The following is a 22,454-nucleotide window of genomic DNA, read 5'->3' as shown; positions in this document are numbered from 1 at the left end:
ACACAATAATACAACAGGCAAAAATAAATAAAAACAAAATAAAACAAACACATTCTTACTTGACCCATAGGCGGACCTCCCATTGGGGGCATCATTTGTGGCATCATTCCATGTGGTACAGGAGGCATATTAGCTCTCTGACCCATAGGGTGCATTCCCATTGGGGCATAATGCATGCCAGGATGCCCCATCTGAAAAACAAGAGCAATTTTAAAATTAGCAAATAACAATAAATGCTTTTCAAAAATCTATTTCAACAAATCAGTTAAGTGCAGTACATAACATTAGGCTAATGTATCATTTAATTAGAAGGTTTATACTTTCTTATCTTAAACAACATGCACCACACCAATATTTATAATGAGCTTTCAACTAACCAAATTCCAGAAAAAAAGTAAAAAATTAAAATCATTAGATCATAGTTTTATTTTTCTTTTAAAGCAGAGTGATTTAATCAGTTGCTAATAGACTTGCTAAACCCAGACGTGTATGTGAAAGCCAACCTAAAAACTTATGAAAGCCACAACTTTGTCCTGTATCACACATATATAAGATAGACATCTATTAATTTTATAATTCTTAAATTTATTTCAAAACTGATTTTAAGCTTTAAAACGCTGAAATTACCAATTAACTCTGCTGAGGGCTGGTCTTATAAAACACCAATAGAATGGGTATCCAAGTATACCTCATTCCTAACAAATATACATGACTTACAAATGTAATCTTTACACGGGTAAAATTAATTCTGCCTAATTTTTTTTAAATTCCAAAACTGAGGCCTGTCATTCACACACGAAATGCAAACTACTAAATGATCCATCTTAATGCGCTTTTATAAGACAACTACTTCCTTTACCTGTGGTCCATTGTTGCAGGTCTTAAAGCCAGGTGATTATCACCTGCCAATTCTCCCAGCTGTGCACCCTACAGACACCACTACTACCGGTGGAAACACGTCTTGGGAGACCCTTAAAACCTACAGAAGCGTCCCCGCCTTCCGCGCCCTCCTAAGTCGGGCCTACCTCTCCCAGACGCTCACCACGCTCGGGGCCCAGCACCTACACCGCGCGTCTAGGCCTGGCCCACTGCAAACTTCCTGGGTCCCACATCTTTCCCTTTGTGCATCCCCGCCCTCCATTTCCCTCCGGAACAAATCCCACCATCTCGAGCTCTTCCTTCGTCCGCTCTTCTCCTTTTGGAGAAAGCTTCCTGTCTGTTTTTCATTGTGCCACTCCGATCCCTTACCGAGGGCCGTCTTCTCAGGAAGCCGTCAGCAGAGACCCAAGAGCTGGAGCAGAGGCTTGAGCCGGACAATCTCCGCTCCCCGTCCCCAGGACCCCGCGCGGGAGGATGGCTCTCCATTTCACTCACCATGAGGCCTCCACGCTCGGCTCCCGTCCCTGGCCTCATCGTCTGGCTGAGACTGCTCCGCCGGCGGCCACTGCCGCTGCATATACCAACAAGAAGCGATCTGAGTGGCTGGCGCCCGCTGGGGCCAAAGGTTAAAGGCTGCCCCGCACTACGGGGTGGGATCAGCGGGGCCAATAGGCTGACAGGCTTTCCCGCTGTCCAATCAGAGTGCGCTGCCGACACGCAGCTCTGCGGCGATTCGCCCCCAGCCTCAGCCTCACTCGGCGTCGCCTGCATGGAGGGGGGGATAGGGGGACGAAGGAAGTTTCTGCGCCGAGTCCTCTGCCGGAAAAACTCCACCAACTTCCCCCCGGGAAGGGAAGACAACCGTGTCCCAGCTTTCCGAGCTTAGACAGCCTCACCCCGTAGGGGGTGGGGCAGTGGGGACCTGCCACCTTCACCCCCCCCGCCCGAGTTACGTACGCCCCACAAACCTGAGGCCGCCAGGGGTAGGGTGGGGTAGGGTGGGGTAGGTGGGGGTGGGGTAAGAGGCTTCTAGCGTCGGCGGTGGCCGAGGCCCGCTGCGCGCGCGCGGTGCTCGAGTCGGAGGGAAGGGGGCGGGGAAGGCCAAAGGAGGGGTCCACGAGAGGGCTGGAGCTCCGTACGCACCAGCTGGAGTGCGCGCCCGGGCGGAGGGGGTGGGGTGGAGGAGGCGTGTCGAGCGGCGTGGAGGGAAGTTGTGGTAGGGGCGGGGAGAACAATGCGAAAGGAAGAGAGGGGCGGGAACTTGAGGCGAGGCGAGCGCGCCAGCTGGTGATGTGCCGTTAGTGAGGGGAGCCGGGGAAGAGCGCTGGAGCTGAGGGCAAGAAGGGAGAAAGGCGGTAGGTTCAGGAATATTAACTAGAAGTGCACGGGCGGGCGCTAGGACCGGGCATCAAAAAGATGCAGCTTTGGGGCAGCCTGTGCCCGCGCCTGCCTGGAGGTGACGCGGCAGTGGCGGAGGTCTCCGGCCTGGACGAAGCGCTGCAGGGAGAGGAGACTTGGCTACCACCTTCGGCCTCGACCCGCCTCTCTCCGCTGGCTCCCCTGTTTCTCTCCCCTCCTAGTGCCTGGGGGTCGGGCTCTGGTCCAGGGGTGTCCAACCTCCCCTCGAGCTCCATGGCACCCTCCCCGCTCCACCACGCACCCTGGCTCACCCCCGCGCGATGCGGTCGAATGGTGCAGGTCGTGCGGGGGACCGGTCGCTGATTGGCCGCTGCAAGCTCGGGGCGGGGCGGGAGGGAGAAGCTCGACCTCCGCGCCTCTCTGTGTCTTTCCCGCCATGTCGTTCGTGGAGAGCGCGAAGCGCTCTTCTTTGCTGCGCCGCCGCCGCGGCACCCCTGTCCCTTTCGCTCGTCCGCGGGTATCCGCGTTTACTCAAGGGGACAGTTGGGGTGAAGGTGAAGCCGAGGAGGAAGAGGGATGCGACCAAATAGCCCGCAACCTGCGGGCAGAGTTTTCTGCTGGGGCGTCGTCGGAGCCTAGGAAGGGCTCGCTGCTCCCGCCGGAGAGGGACGGGTCCCCAGTCCTGCCCGATAAACGCAATGGCATCTTCTCGGCGGATGCGCGCGGCCAAGCCCAGGCTCGGCGGTGGCCGGTCCAGGTCCTCTCAATTCTCTGTTCGCTGCTGTTCGCCGTCCTCCTCGCTTTCCTTCTCGCCATCGCCTACTTGATCGTAAAAGGTACTGAAGGTCGGGCCTTGAAAAATCTGTTCGGGATAAAGTTGAGCCTGGACGTGTCTTTCGCCTGCATCAGCCTTCTGCCCATCAAAGGCCGGCAAGCTGGTAGCCGCTCTCACCCAGAGCCCTCGACTGCACCTTTCTTTGCTCTCCTCCCATTTTCCGTCACTTTTCTCGAAGGTGGTTGGCCCTGATCGGTGATCAAGGGACCCATTTTAAGAAGGGATCTCGAGTTAAACAATAGCTTAGAGTCAGTGAACACTTGAGGAGAAATATTGGCAAAATTAAAACGCAGAACAACTATTAAAAGGAGGTGAAAAGAGTAAGCTGTACGTGTTCAAAGACTAATTTACAAAAAATTAAAGATGTGCTATCCACCTATTTCTCTGTACACTCACAGAATTCCTGGAAAACGGGGATTCTCATCCCACAGCCCAAATTTCTACTTTTATAGCTAAAATAATTAGCCCCTCTCGGTATTAGGTTTGCAACCGAGTGTAGCGATCAAGTTCTATTGCGGGACCTAGTCTGCTTTCTCTGATTAATAATAGTTTTATTTTCCTGTGTCTGACCTTGACATATTGGCCAGAGTTGAATAGAAAGTTATGTGCCTTGAAAGGTTTTTCAAAGATTGTACGGATGTATTAGGTGGTTACAGTGGAGGAAAGAATCAGACCTGAGTTTAAATCTCAGTTCTTACTCGTGTGTGGCTTTGGCAAAGTTACTGAAAAAGAACAGTGAAAGCAAAACTACCTTTGTTGTATGAAAAACACCCACTCAAGTATTAGTTTTAGTTCACTAAATAGAATTAAATCTGTTTAGTTACAGTTTTTATTTTTCCTGATTGCTTCCAAGGGACTAGTGGGGCTGCAAGTGGCATCTTAACAGTTTACCATGCTTGATTTTCAAAGGAAACAAATTGGCAAGTTTTACCTATTTATACAATGGTGTTGGTTGTAAACTGTCAATGTTAAATATGTGTGCCATATCACTCCCTCCATGGCCCCTGCCCTTTTTTTTCACTGCAACTCAGAGGTTTATGTTTTAGGAAGTTTATTTCTCTTTTGCTCTGATTGCCTTTTTATCATAAAGACACAAAACTTGTAAGGTCATTGCAGAGGACTGAGCTGTGCTTATTTTAGAGAATGGAGAAGAACTGAATTGAAAAACTAGTGTGCTTTGTTGATTTGCATTACATGAAATGCCTTCACAACAACCCCAAGGGATAAACATTCCCATTTCATATATATGGCAGTTGACTCAATAGCCCTCTTTGCTTATGGAAGGCCACATAGCTACTAAATGGAATTAATTTGAACCCAGTTCTTTCTGACTCTACAGCGCTTTCCACAGCCCCACAGTGTCTTCCCAGCCTTTGAGCTACTGTTCAAATTATCTTTCTTACCCAAGCCCTTTTTTGTATTTACAGAGTTACATGCTGAGAATTTGAAGAAAGAAGACGATGTAGATACTGGGCTATTAGGTATGTACTTAATTGTCACTTGATTTGATTTTGAGACCACTGTTTTTCCAGGTCATGTTTAAACTACAACATTTTGGATAGAATACTTAATATATTTCCTTGTGCAATTGTTTCAGTCTTAATCTTTTTATTTGCCTATGTGTGTGGTAAATATTATTAGATTTTATATGTGTATACAGTGTACACACAAATACACCTTATACATATATAAAAAGAAAATAATACATATACATATATCATACATACTGGGAATACATTTTGAACACAACTGTATGTGACAGAGACCCAGAGAATACTTAGTGTTTTCTAATTACGTGCTGGAAAGAGTCTTCCTATACCTCTTCCCAGAATTACAAACAAGTAAAAATAACTCCCTTACAGACTTAGCAAAGATATCATCTTAAGCAGACCTCAGGAGAAATTTAAGTTCAAATTTCTTTATAAGTAACTTGTTTTTAAACAAATGTAGAAAGCATTGGGCATACTTGCACAGTTTAATAGTAACTAGGAAAGTGTCAGACCTGAGTTTCTATAGAATGTCTCTGTTGAATGCCATAGTGCATTTTTCTAGTGAAAAATTCAAGGGGTATTTATCTTGTATTTATTTCTCTCTGCCCAGATGATTTTAAAGAGTTCAGAACTTTACCTGTCAGCATATTTATTCTATTTGCTATAATTTATTTGATTCTGAATTGGGGGAAAAAATGATTGAGATCCTATTCTGCCTGTCACCCCCTCCCCCAAATCTTAGCTAACTATTTAATCTACCTCTTCAAGGCCAGTGCCCTCAAGATGACACAAAGTATAGTCTACCTGATTTTGCAGAAGGGGAAACCGTTATCTTCAATTTTCAAACAAATTAGTTTGCTACTTGCCCCATGAAAACTTGTCTATATTCTTCTCAACTTCTTGCATGAGAAAACCTGTATTTATTAACTTTTTTTATCAGTGTATGTTGTTATACTGTTTCATCTCTATAAAAAAACAGCCAAGATTATGAAGGCTTCCATAGCATTTATTAATATGTCAGCTCTTATGCAGTTGTGAACTAGACATGAATTCTATCTTGCTATTTAAAAGTTGGCAAGATTTCACATTTATGAAACAAATAGCTTCTTCAGTATCAAAAGGAATATAATAGGGCTTTGTCATTGCTCTGCTTGGTTTTCCACTTCTAGTTAATTAGTGTGGTATTGCTCCTAGGTATGCTTATTAGATACTTGACAGCAAATGGCAAGATCATTATCTAAATCTTAGCTAATGACATGAATTCACTTTCAAGATTCAGGAACATTCTCAGGAGTGAGGAGAAACTATTGTATCTTTATGGCCCCCAAAAAATCCGCTAAACAATAGTTATGCCAAAATAAAGAGATTTCAATTGGTGGAAAATATGAATTTCTGTGATTTCATCAACTGATGAAAAGTTGAAATGTAGAGAAGAAGGATGTATATGTTCATCTAAAGGCCTATATTCTTTGACTCAGCAGTTCATCCTCTAGAGATTTGTTACAGATATCCTTGGACAGTTACAGTTAAGTACAAGGTTGATTCATGCTGCATTGTTTTAGTAGTGATTGGAATAATAAAAATATGCAGCAGAATTGTGGCTATGTGTACTGATGTGAAAGCTCTCCAACATTGTTATGGAAATCAAAGTGTGGGCCAATTTTTCTGGTGAGAATTCCATTTGTGGAAAATAAACAATATGTGGTATATGTACATATATATCACATATTGTTTGTTCATAACTAGCTTCATATATCTACCTACATTACCTAGGTGGCTATAATTTTTAGAAGAGATGCACAACAAACTCTTAGCTGATTGGTTTTAGGAGTGTAATTAGTGAATTGGGGAAAGATGACTTTAACTTAATTTTTAGATACTTTTATACCTTTCAAAATTATGTCAACTCTTGGTAAACTGTGTTTACAAAACAGTAGTCAAATTTTTAGCTTCAGGACTCTGGCGATAGGGACTTGTTGAAAATTGAATTGTGGGGAGTTGACAACCTCTGGTTTTTCTGCTCGTTCATAAATAAATTGAATAATTTTCAGAAACATAAGCACTCCTCTACCATGATGGTACAGTGTGCTCTTTTAGGCTTATCATTGTGACCTGACTTTTATCAGTGGTAGAGTTGTTGATTAATTCAAAATGAATATAAAATTTTTTAAATGTTAAAAGTGGGGCAAGCACTTAGATCATGAGATAGTAGTCATTTCTGAAAACTCAAGAATATGCTTGTATTAAATTTGATAGGTGTTCTGTTGGGGCACCTGAGTGAAATAGCTTAATGGGCTTTAGAGAGCCTCACATTTTATGTTTTAATGATGTTTTGTCTTTCTCACTTTTTTAGATATCTTGAATTTTCCATCATTCCATAGCAGTACTAAACAGATACTTGATTTTTCCTAATTACCATCTTTGTGCTACAGACTTTATGTATTATAAGATGTTAAACTTAGAGTAAATGTGTCAATTATTTTCTCCTCTCTTTAGAGGTGAGTATTCACTAAATATCAAAACAGCTAATTGGCAATGTAGTCACCCTTAAGTTGTAGTTGTAATCTTATAATTTCTTAGATTACACTAAGATTACACTAATTAATCTTATAATTTCTATTTTTAATTTCCTGTCTTACTGGATTGTCAGGAGGGTTGTATATACCTCAAGCCTTTACTGTAGCGGTTCTGTTTAGCCAGTCCTAGGTTGGGTTATAGTTGTAGAGGCTGACACTGTACCAGGATACTGGGATGGAGGTACAATCTAGTCCTCAAAACATTCACCCAAACAAGTTAACTGCTGAAACATCTTGCGTTCTGGTCAGGATGGCCTTTCAGATATAGCATCTTCCAGCCACATGACAGTCTACTGTTTCTGTGACCCACTCAGGACAGGGGCATCTGCAAGTTTAGCTCTGGGCCCATCTGCCAATGTTCTGTATGTAGCTATACTCACTCTCTGGTGTTGTGGCCTTTTCTGGATGGCTGCCAGGAAGCCCCAGCAGCACTGCCCCTTCCATATATACACACACAAGTGCAAACACCACACATAACCCACTTTCTTCAGATGGGGGAATCTTTATCACCTATAGATAAAACCCTTACTCTCTCCCTGTTCTACACAAACATTTTATCTGTACCCCAGTCAACTTACTCTTCAAGACATTTTCTTTACCCTCCTGCTTATACCTATCCTCCTAGTTCCCTTAATTACAACATAAAAACCAAAGAGGCAATGAGGCCAGTTCTCCTTTTTTTTCTCCACATCCTCCTTCTGGGGCAGTGAACACAAACCATTATCTCTTTAAAGGGGGGAAGGTAAAGAGAACTATAAGGAGAAAAAAATTAGTTTAATCTTTCAAAAATACTTTGCCACAGTTTTTTTTAATGCTTTATTGCACTGAGTGTGTCTGTTAGCAGTTTTACCAAACTACTCTTGGGCTTCAAATAGTTTACAAGCAGTCCGTGCATGTTTCTTGCCTGCTTCTTGCTAAAATAAAGACATCTTTAGTTGTGTAATTTTATACAGCCAGGAAATTTGGTAATTGATAAGTCATTCTCTGTTGCAGTCTTCTCAACCTTTCCTTCCTCCTTGTACTATTGAGGCCTGGAGCACACTCATTAGTAGTGGTGGCTTAGTAACCTCTCTTAAGGAGGCAGTTTGAATGTGTATCTATAAACCTTCAAATTAATTTATTCCCTCTGTTTTCCCTGTGTTTGTTTCCCCAATTCTTCTAATCTTCAACCCTTTCCTCTTTCCATTCCCCCATCAAATCTCCATGGTTTTGATTTTATGTGAGAAAATGCAGGTCCAATCTGAGTGAAAATAAAATTTAGGATCCCAACCCATTTATAAATGGGGAGTTAACTTTTGTTCATATACTGAGGAAGGTTAAAGAATTGGATTAAGTTTATATGTTCATAGGAAAGCTGTAAAGCGTAGACACTCTAAAATTGATTCATATGTCAAAAGTGCATGGAATGGACAGAAAGAAATCACTTAGTGCTAAAGTAATAAAAGACAGCAAGCGTGATTCACAAAGTTAAATGAAAAAGTATTAACTGAAATATTTTAACCATTTCTTTATAGTTGAATTTTATAAAACTGAAGATGAGTTATGTTCTGAAGTTGAATTTATACTCTTTTCCAAATATTAAATTACAATTGAATTAAAATAGCCAATGATCTGACTTCTAGTTGTGCTTTAGTATTTTATACTTCTACATGGATTAACTTATACAACCTCAAGTCTCTTATGTCACATATAATTCAGAAAATACACATGATCCGAATGTGAGGATATTGGTTTAATTTAAATTGTTTTGGTGTTAATAATTCAAGTATTTTCCCTTTCTCTTCCCATTAAGGATTCTGGACTCTACTTATAATATCCCTAACTGCCGGGGTCTCCTGCTGCAGCTTTTCTTGGACAGTGACTTACTTTGATTCTTTTGAACCAGGAATGTTTCCTCCTACTCCTCTTTCACCTGCCAGATTCAAGTAAGTATACTTGTTTCTTCTTGTTTCTTTTTAACCCATTCCAACTCTCATGAAAATACTAAAAGCAAGAGGCTGCTTATTTGGGAGGTAATATGTTCAGGCCCCATTCCTTAATCTATAAAATACAGCGACACAAGGTTTTTAACTTGGCTCAGCCTTTAGATAAATGGAGACAAGTATTTTAAACTCCATACATAGATAATGCAATGGTTTTTAAAAAAATGAAATTCAAGAAATGAATTAGGAAGAAACTTAGATGGCTATTTGTTCTTTTGAGATGGCATTTAAAACGCTTTATGAAGGCTAAATTGATATCAGCAATGTGAAAGTTTTAGTAGATTCAGGTGTAAATGGTCAGACTTACAACAACTTAATAATTGGATTGGACTTTTTCTCATATTTAAACTTTGTGTAACAATTAGTAAACATTGGTGGTACCCAACATATATGTCTAGACCAGATTAGATCCATTTCATAGTGATCTCTATTTTCTGTTTCAAAGCTTCAGAAAATTCAGTAGGCAGTGTTCTCTAATCTTGTTTATTTATGCCAGGAAAGCTGAGATTTTAAGTATAAATTTCCAAATAAGTGCATTCTAAGATGTCTACTTTAGCCTACAAACCGTGGTGTTGGGGTGGGGGTAGAGTGAAGGAGGAAGAATAGAAAGTAAATTCTGTTAAAGATATATATGTTATCAGAGTATTACAGTTATTACTGTTGTTACTGCCAGCTCTAGCCCACCTAATGGACAGCTTATAGAGATCAAATTAGAAAATCTATTTGCGGGACTCTAAATATGAAGTTTAATACTAATGACAGTTATTAATAATCATTGTTTACTAGTCTCCTTTAGTAAAATGAAGTATTTTACTCAAAGTAAACTCGTATTTTTATGTCTTATAAATATATCTATAAAAATTTTGGCTTCACTTTAAATGAATGTGTGTGTGTGTGCATTTAAAACATCTTAATAAATCCTTATCTGTATATGAAACATAAGTCATTTATGTACTTGCCAATAAATTTTGTGTGTGTTTGAAGTGGACAATGATTAATTAATAATCTAAATTGACTAAGTTATACCTAACAGTGCAATACCATTCCATGGTTTACGTGGATACCATTCAGTTGGACAGTTTATTTTGCTAAGTGATACAGTGTTCAATTCAAATTATATTCTGTTGCTGCCCATTGACACCAATTACTTCAGCAAGGGGTAGGAGTCTAATACAGACTTTACAGTCACAAAAAAACTTAAATCTCATTTTTTTCTTTTACTTATATCTCACTTCTCCCCTGAATTTCAGCCCTGCATTTCTAGCTATTTAGCAAATGTTGCAGCCTAGATTTCAGAAAACACCTTGCATTTTAGAGTTATTAAAATTCCAAACCTACACTAGCCAGTTTTGCTTAGTGGTTAGAGTGTCAGCCCATGGACTAAAGGTCTCAGGTTCGATTCTGGTCAAGGGCATGTACCTGGGTTGCAGGCTCGATCCCTTGCCCTGGTCAGGCAACCTAACCATGTCTCTCTCTCACATGGATGTTCCTCCCTCCCTCCCTCCCTCTCCCTTCCCCCCCCCCCCCCCCGAAAAGCAATGGAAAAAATATCCTTGGGTGAGGATTAAAAACACACACACAACTCCAAATCTGTCTTTAAGATAGCAGTATCCACCCACTGACCAAGGGGTGAGACCTTTATTCACTGCATTTACCCTCTCAGTAAGTCCAGTCATTCGTGTCTTTTCAGATGTTTTTGAAATACTTTATACCCCCAGTGTTTTTATCCTGTTTAAGGCCTTGGCCAGTATACTTGACTCCTTAGTCTCCCCTACTCTTCAAATTCATCCTGTATATTGTTACCTTACTAAAAACACATCTTAGTCACAGCTCTTCCTTGTTTAAAGTCCTCAGTGGCTTTCCCATTGCTTTCAAAATAAAGTCCAAATCCCAGGTATAGCACATTTCTTCCCCACTGACCCTTCTCTACTTTTCCAACTTCAGTTATTTCTCCAACACACCCTATATTGTAGTCACATTATAAAATTACCTTGGCAACTCCAAATAAGCTACTTACTTTTTAGATACCATGATTTACTCTTGCTGCTCTCACTTCCTGGAATGTCATTTTCCCTCTCAGCTTCTCTTCTGTCACCATTTGGAGTCAGAGAAAAGCATTTCAGTGTTCTCTTAAGATCTGTAATTCTGAGGGTATTTAACTAATTTCTTTAAAATTATATTTGCAGTTTTCATAAACTAGAACCAGTAGTGATCGACCTCAATTTTCAATGTGTTTATTAGTCATTCAATTTTAATATGAGATAGTGTCAGATCAGAAACCTAGATTACATATTTCTTAATACAGCCCTAAAAGTACATTTTTGAAATATGTGCATTGTGTATAATTGTATTCCTGGGTAAAGTAATTTTATATATGATAAATAAGCTATTTTCATGAGAGTCAACCTATAATTTTAAGTTATGTTAATAGAAGTACAGTCCAAAAAAGGCATATAATAAACATAGTGATAGTTCATCACATATTAATGGAAACCACAGACCAAAAAAAGGCATATAATGTAGTGATGATTGGCGAAATTGACTTTCATGGTGAAAACCCTGCCCTCTAGTGCTTGTGGAAAATAATACAATTACTTCAGAAATGCCAGAGTAAGTATATTCTCTAGATCACCAGTAGAGTGAGTGCTTGTACAGGGAAACAACTCTATCTTTTGAGAAAGTTGAAATCTTAAAGCTTTATTTTCTAAAAAATCAGATATATTTGATTAATTTGCAATCTCACACTTTTATAAAAATATTTTTGTAACAGGTGATATATTCTTTATTACCTAAAATAAACAATGATGTTAGTATTTAAGTATTTTTCCTGATTATATAAAACTAATACAAGTTTTTTGTTGAAAATTCAAAAACAAAAAGAAAAATAATGGAAAAACCCATAATCAGAGAAAGTACCTGTCAACATTTTTATGTATGTCTTTCCATTCTTTGCATATTTTAAAAATTGAAATTGGGCCCATCACCACTGCCATCAACAATATATTCTGATGCAAACTGTTGATCCCACACAAGAGTATTACATCCCACGGGCTAAACTAGGCCCTCAGCAAGATGCAGAATTATAAAGTCTACCGGAAGCACGAGTAATGAAAACCCAGAAGACCATCCTAATGTAGTCCTGATGATACACTGGGAAGCCCATAGAGTCACACTGCCAATAAAATATTGGCTTATCCTTCCTTCTCTGCTTCCTGGTCCTTTCCATCCATTTGGACCCTTCTTCAGAAGACTGCCTTTTCAAGCATAACTACAGTCTTGCTGGCCACCCTACCTATGTGTCTGTCTCTTCATTCCTATAACTGAGAGATTCCCTTCCTTAGCAATGCTGAACAAATTGACCCCTCTTACTAATGGGACTGAAATACTTTGGTCTGAAGAAATTAGGGTCATGCTAATATAACAGAGTGACCCAGCATTTGTGATAAAAGTCATAGCAGAATCCTCAGGACCCCCACAATTGGGCATTTTAAATAACACAAACATTTCATGGACTTGCAAGCTGGTGGGCTTTCTCTCACGGTGTGTGCATCCCAGGACAGTGAGTGTAACAACAGATGTGGCTGAGGTCAGTGACCTTTAATGAACCGGTAACAGCAAAGGAAGAGCCAGTCTAGTTGATGCTCATAAAGGATTTTAGGTGGTGCACATAAAAAGATAGTCTCCCTGTCTTAATGTTTCTAATGAACCAATGCCTCTGCAGTCCCACATCCTTCCCCAGGGATTCATCTGTCCTTAATACCCATTTGTTAATATGTAACAGGTAGAACATGACCAGAGTCAGAGCTGTGCTGCCAGAAGGGTTCTAAGGGTCCAGTTCAGCCCTCTGAATTTGCAGATAAGGAGAAATGGAATGGCTTGCCCAAAACTACACAGTAGTTAGTGGTGGACCGGGTTTTCCAATGTATAGACAACTCTTTTTCCCACTCCAGAAGGCTTCTCCATGCCTGCATTTCTATATTAACAAGTTAGGTGCCCCTCCCCTGAGAACCAAAAGTGATATTTGAGACCAACGAGAGTTGAGCACCTTTTGTGTGAAAGATCTTTGAAAAATAGCTAAGACTCTATACACGAAAAAAAGCCTTTTTAATGACCATAGATTTTTCAGTATCAGCAAGGTACCAGGACCATTTTCAGACTCAGTCCTAGGCAGACAAGGCAGACAGCTGCTTTGGTAGATCTTATGTTTTTGTGGAGGAGATAACAATGCAGAGAAATTCAGGACTGCAGCTCACTTCTTTTACAGACAAGGAAAGGGATTTGCTCAGGATAACATGGCTTGTTAGTGACAGAACCAACTAGAATCCAGGTCCCCAGCTGCTGTTCAAGTGCTCACCCTCTACACAATGTTCCATTTTCATGTATTTTTCTGCTACACTCAGATTAACTGCTCCTTTTTTAATTCTGTGTCCTACACAGTGTACTCAGCACAAAACAGTACCTAGGTAAATGACCAGAGTTTGACCTTCTACCCTTATTGGTAAAAAGAAATTGAGAGAAAATGTTTAAACATTACAGCTGAGACCTATTGATTAAGTGGCATACTACTTAACAAACCACATAAAGAGCCTAACTTGAGGGAACAATGAGCCATACAACCTCACATCTCTGGAAGAAAGCCATCATCACTTATTCTCCTAGTTTTTAATCCCCAAAATGATGACAGTGACACCTTTGACATAATTTTGTTTTGTTTTGTTTTGTTTTGCGGGCATGAAATGTTTCTGTTGAGTCTGCTGACAAATTTTAATAAACACATTGAAGCCATATATAATGGCTAAAAAAACCCTGAAATTGGGAATCACAATATATGTATTTCTTTTGAATTTTTAATGTTCTGAATTCACGTTAAAGACCAATCATATATATCAACTTATTTTTTAAGGGAAACAATATAAATGGTAGCTAGATTCTAAGATAATTTATTAAATAGGGATCTGCTTAACTAATTAGAAACTAAAGAAAGGCAAGATAATTAGAAAATCATAAATGAAGATTAGGATTATTTAAAAATATTCCCTATTTCTAGTTTCATGAATATCAAACATGAAGAGAGTGAAACAATCCTATCTAATTGGTTTGTTTTAAAAGCAATCTTACTTTCCTTTGTAGATTTAAACACATGGGATTTTCTCTTTTTTTTAAACTAATTAGAAGTGGAAAAAAATTGAGAAGACTGTTTACTATGTTTGTCAATTTGTTGTTTTTCCTTAGAAACATAAACTCCTCAAGGGAAGAAAATAAAGAATCTTTATTGATATTTAGAAAATAGTAGATGACACATTGAATGAATTAGCAATTTGGATCAATAATTCATTAGCAGAGTTGAGATTAGAAATACAACCCTTTTTTGTATTTATTTAAAAATTTTTATATTTCCTCTTCTATATTTATTAGATATTATCTTAGTTCAGGCTGCTATAACAAATACCATAAACTAGATGGCTTATAAGCAACAGAAATTTATTTCTCAGTTCTGGAGACCAAAAGTCCAGGATGAGGGTGTTGGCATGGTAAGGTTCCAATGAGGACCATCTTCGAGATTGCAGATGGCCTCCTTCTTGTATCCTCACAGGCAGAGAGCAGAGAGGAAGCAAGCTAAGCTCTGTTATGACTCCTATAAGGGCACTACTTCCATTCATGAGGGCTCCACTCTTATAACTCATCTAATCCTAATTTCCTCCCAAAGACCTCTCCTCCTACTACTATTACATTGAGAGGTAATGTGTTGACATGAGTTAGGGGGTGGGGGGAACAAACATGGTCAATCCATAACAGGATATAGCTTAGAAACTTACACTTTTACATAAGCACAAGACCTTTTGGAAATACAAGATAGTTAAAGGACTTTGCAAGGTGTAGTTTTAGACAGGCACTTAATTGATTTCAAAAGGCATATTTTTAAGAAAGTTGGTTATGTTGAATTATTTTGCAAACTTTGCTGAGTTAAAAGGTATATAGCATTGTCACACATACAAAATTCTTTATTAGGAAGCAATCATTTTCTTTGTATATTTGGATCATTTATACTTTTAACTTATTTTCTTAGTTTCTAAAAATCTGTTGCAGTATTAAAGAAGAGTCAGAGGCAGTCACTTTATTTTCCTTGGAGTATTTATATGGGTATTCCTCACTTCTCACTATTTTATAATTCATTACCCTGTTCTTCTACACTACTTAATCAGCATCTTCACTTCACTTCTCGGTAGTTTTCTCATTCATTGGGTTTTGTCAGTGATTTACACGCAGGCAAATATAACAGTGTATATGTAATCAGTATTTCACATTGTGATGATATGCTTTAATTACAGTTTCTAGGAGTTAATGCATCTCAGTATGTGCCCTACCCATGCAAAGATACTGCATTCATAGAGAGCCTAGAGGTTGGAGTTCTTTTGGGGCCAGGCTGGTAGTAGTACCAGAACTTTTATTTAAGTCCTGATTGGGGAGAAAGTTAGGTATGGATAGATGTGCCCTTGACGCTTCGTTTTTCCTAACAAGTACCTACTAGCTAACCCATTTCCTCTGATTTATGAAATGAATCAGCTGGAGGAATTTCACTAACTGAAACAGCATTGTTTTATTGACAAAGGCACTCACTGTGAGATTTTGCTACGTGGTAGTTTTGCCTGTGCAATTTTGCCAAATCCTATCAAAATCTGGCTTTAACATCTTGCTGTCTTTGTTCTCTCCTTCATTGTTTTCTCCTGTTGTCCGGCCTTCACCACTAGGCTGTTCTCCACATTTCACATTGCTCGTGCACAAGCCCCACCTAGTGGTACAGTGATTTAGCTGCAGGTTTATAGTTTTTCAGCTTACTAACAAAAAACAAAAAATCAATCAATTATAATAGGTCCCACCTAGGGTAGAAATGTTAACTTATAGTCTAAAGTTAGTAGAAAAATGATAATGTAATTGATGGGTCTAGCAAAAAGCACTGTAGAAAGCTCATTAGTATTGTAATTAAGAGTCAAAATATTTAGTAACAATAATATGAAAAATTGAATTAAGTCATTAAATTTGTGTACCTTATAGTACTTTTAGAGTCAAACAGAGGTCGAGGGCCAACATTTTTAAAGAAATTAAAAGTGTTGCTTCATTGTGATCTATAGTGAGTTATAAAAGTCTTAATTCCTGGTATGAAACAATTCTCATTATTTAGATCAAAGTTCAAATTTAACAGCATATATGCCTATAACTTTCAAGCCAAGAAGTTAACTTTGTAGGAATAGGACTATTATTTTGTGCTGGAAACAGCCATACAGCCTTATTTCCAAGGAGGAAACAAATTAATGCTTGTATTTAAAGTTATTAAGGATTAGCATTAACTGTATTATGAAAATTGAGTGCTGTTCAAAATTACAAATTTTAACTTTATGCTGGTCAAAGATTATATAAAAGTAAGATTTCTGGAATATTGGATATCTGAACCCAAAACCTGGGTTATTGAATCACTTGTTAAGAAGCTGATTTTAAATAATTTTTTCCCTGTTGAGAAATATTGTAGAAATAGCATGTCTTGCAGTCACAGTGTTGTAGATTTTGAAGAATGTCTCATTTCTTCATAAATCTTCTGTTGACTTTTGTCCTAAGAGACTTATTATCTGAATCTTACAACTAAAGATGAGCCTTTTGAGGATAGGATGGATTACTTTAAAAAGAATTACCTCAGCTTTGAACACAATTCTGTGTTCATTTTAATGACTTTGAATATATGTTTGCTATAGGAATATTTATTAAAAGAAAAAAATTGACATTATTTTAAGTTTCAACAGCTTTTAAGAGCGACCTAAGCCCTCAAAATCATCTTATCAAGTAGCCATTTTGAATTACCAGAAATCAAGCAAAAATATTATATTTTTATTGTAGCTTGACTCTTAGTTTTAAGTCAGAGTTAGTATTTGTACTTCAGATGGCTCTCCAATAGTTAATCTGTGTATTTCCTAGAATAACGCAGATTGGAAGGCGTAGTTGAATGTCTATTTTATAGAACTGAGAGCATAAATTCACTATTTTGTATTGTTAGAGAAGTTTGAAGTTTGGTATCTGCTTTTAAATGTATTATTGGTTGTATTTATGACTTACTCATTGTGGGGTTCATGGTCAAAATGCAGGGAAACTTTACAGTTATTGATATGATGTGATTTCTAGGAATGTGGTAAGATAAAGAATAGCATCTTTTTTTCACTAAAGCCTGCTTAAAATAGAATATATAGAATTTGATTGGCAATCTACAGTTTTTCTTAGTTCATATACAAATCAGGGGCTATCTGTTACCTTCGTGATGCTTTTGGTCTTTTTAGTCTGGATCACTCTGAGTTAAATGCCTTTCTACCTCTTCTTCCAACCACAAATAGTATTTGACAAATATCAAAATACTCAATTTCAAAAATCCCATGCCCTCAAACTAAATTAATTTCTACACAGCCTTATTTAAAAAATTGTATTGCCTTACAATGCTATTTGAAACTTGCAAAGTAAATTAGAAATGAGAAAGAAAAAGGAATGGTTGGTTTTTGTTTTAATTGGTAAACTGTTTTCACATGTTCTGATATTCTCTTGTGTGTCTTGTTTCCTTTATAAAGTGTTCTGGATGTAATGAGATGCTGAAATATTTAAATTTCCATTACATTTGTGTGTGTAAATTTCCATTACATTTGTGTATTGTAGGAAGGAAGCAGACAATGAGTAGAATATTTAATGTGAATTTTCTGGAAAATTTGGGATTTGGCATTGCTGTATTACGATATTTGTTTTCTATTCAACATTAGGTTTATTTTTTTGCTATTAAAGGGCATTGGAGACTTTAATTCTTGGGGAACAAGAAGATCTAATACAGATAAAATAGTAATATAATAGAAAAGGATTTGTGGGTTCTTAGGTAGTAATATAAGTCTTGTAGGTCAATAAAAGTGGGTATTAGTATTTAAATTACAAATTTCTTTTCTAGGCACACTGGGTTTAACATTGAGCACAATAAATGGACTCTACTACTCTTGCACACAGATTTTGGAGAGCTGCATCTTTGTCAAATCAAATTCTTTATTGCCATGGTCTGATGAAACAGATGTCAGATGGCTAATTGCAGTAGGAGAGAAAAGCTGACAAAGAGATAGATCAAGAACTTGGCCTTGATATTTGAGTGTCATAAAGTTTTATTATCTAGGGACTGGAGCCATCAGTTGCAATGTTGTCAGTATTAGTTACTGCACTGCAGCTTCTTGAAGTGAAGGGTTAAAATATATGCATGTCTTATAAAATGCATCCATTACTGTTCTGAATGGAGACTTAAATAGATGTAACGAAATACTGTAAGAAAATCATATTAACTACTCTTGGTTTCCTTGTTATTTTCATAAAGTAATATAGCTAGTGAGTATTTGCTTTGCACCTGTTTGCTGTGGTTTTTGCTTATGCTAATTTACTATAAGTGTTATATATGGGTTACTGAAAAGGCACAGGTGTCCATACACAGAAGAGCAACTATAAAAAACTACCTGAGAGAGAGAGAGAGAGAGCACTTGCCAGTTTTGTACTTGGAACCCTTTCTGTATGTTCAACAATCTTTGTAAATTATAATAGGCAGCCTGGTATATTATAAAGGGCTTATAAGTCAGAAGAAGTTGGCTTCCAAATCTAGCCTCCTCCACATACCACCAGCAGAAGAACTTTTGAGCAAGTCAGTTAGCATCTTTCTGAGCCTTAATTTCCTCCTCTCTAAAGTGGAGTAAAAGCAATGCTATCTACCCTCATAAGCAATAAGTATAAGTTTACTAGTTAAAGCAGCAGATATATCAGATGATAAAGCAGACATGGTCCCAGAGTTTTCCTTTCTTTTCTTTTCTTAATTGACATTTTTCAAGCTAGACTACCTGACCATTGCCTACCACCGTGTTGTGCCAGTTATCTTTTCTTGGGTTAACTGTTAATTATCTTGAGATCTTATCCTTTCCATTCCTTTTCCCCCCTTTCTATTCTTTTGATATTAAGATGCTCTCTCTTTTTGAAATAATGTTGATAGTAGTTGCAAAATAAAAGTTTGGCAACAAAACAGTGTCAGTTTTTTGTTTTTGTTTTTTAAGTTTTTTTTAAACTGACTCATGAAATTTAAAGGCTTGGGAACCCCATTTTTCTGCACCTGTGTACTATTTGCTTTAACCTTCTGGTAAACAAGGACTTTGTCTAATCAAGGTAGTGTCCAGCACAGATAGATGTCCTCAGGCATTTTTCTACCTCAGTACACTGGTGAATAAAGTTAACATGTTTGACAGTTCTTCCATTTACAACCAAGTGGACTGCTGTGTATAGGTAAAGTAGACAGTAGGTTAATGTGAAGTTTTAGCCAATTGGGTATACCTTCATTTCTCTCTGACTGATTTTCAGGGAATTGTAGTATGATAAGAGATATATATTTAAAATGTACATGTATGCAGTTCCATTTTAAAGGCTTTTGCTGCCCGGCTGGCATGGCTCAGCGGCTGAGCATGACCTATGATCCAGGAGATCGCAGTCAGGGCACATGCCCAGGTTGTGGGCCCAGTCCCCAGTAGAGGGCATGGAGGAGACAGCCGATCAGTGACTCTCATCATTGATGTTTCTCTCTCTCTCTCTCTCTCTCTCCTTTCCTCTCTCTAAAATCAATAAAGACATATTAAAAAAAAACAAAAAACAGAAAAAAACTAAAGTCCTTTGCTTATGTTTAGGTCTATCAGTGCCCGTAGGTCATTATGTTAATTATTGTGACTCAATTAAAATTTCTAGTTGGTAACATTTTAGATAAAGGACTTTAGTATACAGATGGAGGCATAAATTGAAGAATTGAGATCCAGAAGGGATTAAAGTGATCATATGTTGCAGAAGAGGAAATAAGATCAAAGAAATTGGCAGAATGTACAACTAGCAAATGAAATATAATACTAAGGGAAATAGACTCATTTTTAAAAAGGAGGAAACCCTTAAAGTTGAAATTTTGAATTCCATTATAACACAGCATACTATTGTATAGATTGATCAATCAGCTTGCTCCATTAAAATGGTGGATATTTTAACTGATATTTATTCATAATACAGATCATTAGACAAATTACTGGGACAATTGAACAAATGCTCAAAATGTCCACCATCAGCTCCTATGTATGTTTAAGAATGATACATTACAGTTCAACATTAAGTAGATACATTTATACTTTTTCTGCACCTACAAATAAATGTTTATCTAGATCATCTATATTTTAGATTTATCTTGAAACTTTAGTCAGTACACAGTCATTTCTAATAACTTTATATTTTAATAGCATTTTCTATTTTTCAAAATTTATTAGCTAGGCCAGTGACTGTGATTTAAAATTTCTTATTGATTTTTTTAAGATCATAGAATTAATACGTGCTCCTGAAGAAGTCATAAAATCTATTTAGGAACATCATGATACAGTGAAACAAACAAGTTTTATAAGCATTTGTTCACCTTTTTTGTTTGTTTAAAACTATAGTAACTTTGTAGCTTTCCTGTAGGAAGTCATTAGGATGGGCTTCTAAAGTGATGATCTACTTAGAAATATTTTTGCTAATTCACGCACTGCATAACGATGTTTTGGTCAACAGCGGACCACATACAGCCATACCTCATAGATATCATGGGCTTGGTTCCAGACCAATATACTCACAATAAAGCAAGTTATTATAATAAAACAAGTCGATCTTTTTGTTGGTAGAGGATCTAGCCTTCAGTTTTTAAAAATCTCAGCATCTGTGAATCTCAATAAAACAAGGTATACCTGTATAATCCCATAAGATTATAATAGAGCTGACAAATTTCTATTGTGACGTCACAGCTGTCATAATGTTGTAGCGCAATGTGTTACTCATGGGTTTGTGGTGGTGCTGGTGTAAACAAACCTGTGTTTTTAGTCATATAAAAGTATAACACATACAATTATTTATAATACTTGATAATAAACGACAATGTGAGTAGTTTATGTGTTTTTACTGTACCTTTTCTGTGTTTAAATATATTTAGACACAAACACTATTGTGTTACAGTTGCCTATGGTATTCAGTACAGGAATATGCTGTACAGGCTTGTAGCCTAGGAGTAGGAGGCTGTACTGTCTTTGTCGGTGTAAGTGCACTCTATGATGTTCACACAATGATGAAATTACCTAATGATGTGTTTCTCAGAACGTGTTCCTATCATTAAAGCCACGCATGACTGTATTTAAGGCTTTTAGAATGAACAGAAGATCTAGAAAGATATTCCAATTCAATATGTCTGGAGTGTGGTGGGATCTGAGATTCTGAATTTCTAAGAAATTCGCAGGTGGTGCCTCTATGTTACTGATTTGTGGACGACGCTTTGAATAGGAAGGCTTAGGACAAAAGTCAGCAAGCTCCTCTAAGGGGCTAAGTAGTAAGTGTTTTTAGCTTTGTGGGCCATATGGTCTCTGTGACAGCTCTACTCTGCCATTGTAGCATCATAGCAGTGATAGGCAATACGTAAGGAATGAGTGAGGTTATCTATGTTCCAGTAAAAAGAAGCAGATAGCAGGACAGGCATATATCGTAGTTGGCTAACCCCTGCTTTAGTAGACCACACTGAAATGAGATATTGCTTATAGTTACTTCTAATTTTCAATCAAAAATACAAACACATATTGATGGGGTGAGCTTGTCTGTTCAGATACCTTCATCCTAATTGGTTAGTTTTATAGCCTTAAGGATATGACATATATTTCGAAAAGTCACATTTTTATATTGAAAAATAATTACACCTATTTGATGAACTTATTAAATTTTACTGAGTTTCAATGGATAAATGATGATAAAGTAGTAACGAAAGGTCGGCTTAAAAGCTGTATTTGAACAACCAGGAAAGCTCATAGCTCTAGTATTTAAAATTATAACAAAATAAATAAGATAGTTATAAAACCCCATTGTATTTATTTCACTCACTTTTTTTAGATTGTGAGTCTAAGTGACTTCCTTGCCAAGTCTGGGTAATGTTTTTCAGGATTAAGAAATAGAGTAGGAGACATAAGTTAGTGACAAGGAAAAGAATTTTAATAGAAATTTATAAATAGGAAAATCAAAACAAATACATCAAGTTTTCGTCACAGTTGTTATAAACTATAACAAAAACTAGCTTCCTTTTACCGTGCATTAAGAAAGAAGTATGAAGTGCCTCCCTATAAAATTGCAAAGTTATAGAGGTAAAAGAAAGGTCAAGTAAGGGAGAGAGCCTGCTGAAGCAAAGCTAGTGAAATATTAAAATCGCAGAAGACTACAAATTCACTCAAAAATAGGCTAAGGCCTGTGGTGT

At 37.8% G+C, this 22,454-nt stretch overlaps 2 protein-coding genes across 8 annotated transcripts in view; one reads left to right on the top strand and one right to left on the bottom strand.

Annotated features, from left to right (window-relative positions):
* The window catches only part of PRPF40A (pre-mRNA processing factor 40 homolog A), a 56,413-nt gene extending 54,748 nt beyond the window's left edge, over nucleotides 1-1,665 (bottom strand). For 3 of the 6 annotated variants that reach the window (XM_081142880.1, XM_081142881.1, XM_081142882.1), the window contains exons 1-2: nucleotides 1,249-1,665; nucleotides 60-191 (exon numbers count right to left, since the gene is read on the bottom strand). In XM_081142880.1, coding sequence (XP_080999006.1) covers nucleotides 60-191; nucleotides 1,249-1,650 — 534 coding nt within the window. In that variant the 5' untranslated portion in view covers nucleotides 1,651-1,665. The remainder of the gene's footprint in view (nucleotides 1-59; nucleotides 192-1,248) is intronic. The other 3 variants (XM_081142883.1, XM_081142884.1, XM_081142885.1) reach the window with 1 other exon arrangement.
* Nucleotides 1,666-2,618: 953 nt separating this feature from the next.
* Nucleotides 2,619-22,454, top strand: part of ARL6IP6 (ARF like GTPase 6 interacting protein 6) — a 29,907-nt gene continuing 10,071 nt past the window's right edge. The window contains exons 1-3 of one of the 2 annotated variants that reach the window (XM_081142886.1): nucleotides 2,619-3,176; nucleotides 4,501-4,554; nucleotides 8,932-9,064. In XM_081142886.1, coding sequence (XP_080999012.1) covers nucleotides 2,675-3,176; nucleotides 4,501-4,554; nucleotides 8,932-9,064 — 689 coding nt within the window. In that variant the 5' untranslated portion in view covers nucleotides 2,619-2,674. The remainder of the gene's footprint in view (nucleotides 3,177-4,500; nucleotides 4,555-8,931; nucleotides 9,065-22,454) is intronic. The other variant, XM_081142887.1, reaches the window with a different exon arrangement.

This window comes from Miniopterus schreibersii (assembly GCF_964146895.1).
Source record: "Miniopterus schreibersii genome assembly, chromosome: 7".
Classification (NCBI taxonomy): domain Eukaryota; kingdom Metazoa; phylum Chordata; class Mammalia; order Chiroptera; family Miniopteridae; genus Miniopterus; species Miniopterus schreibersii.
This window is presented reverse-complemented; position numbering and strand designations above follow the sequence as displayed.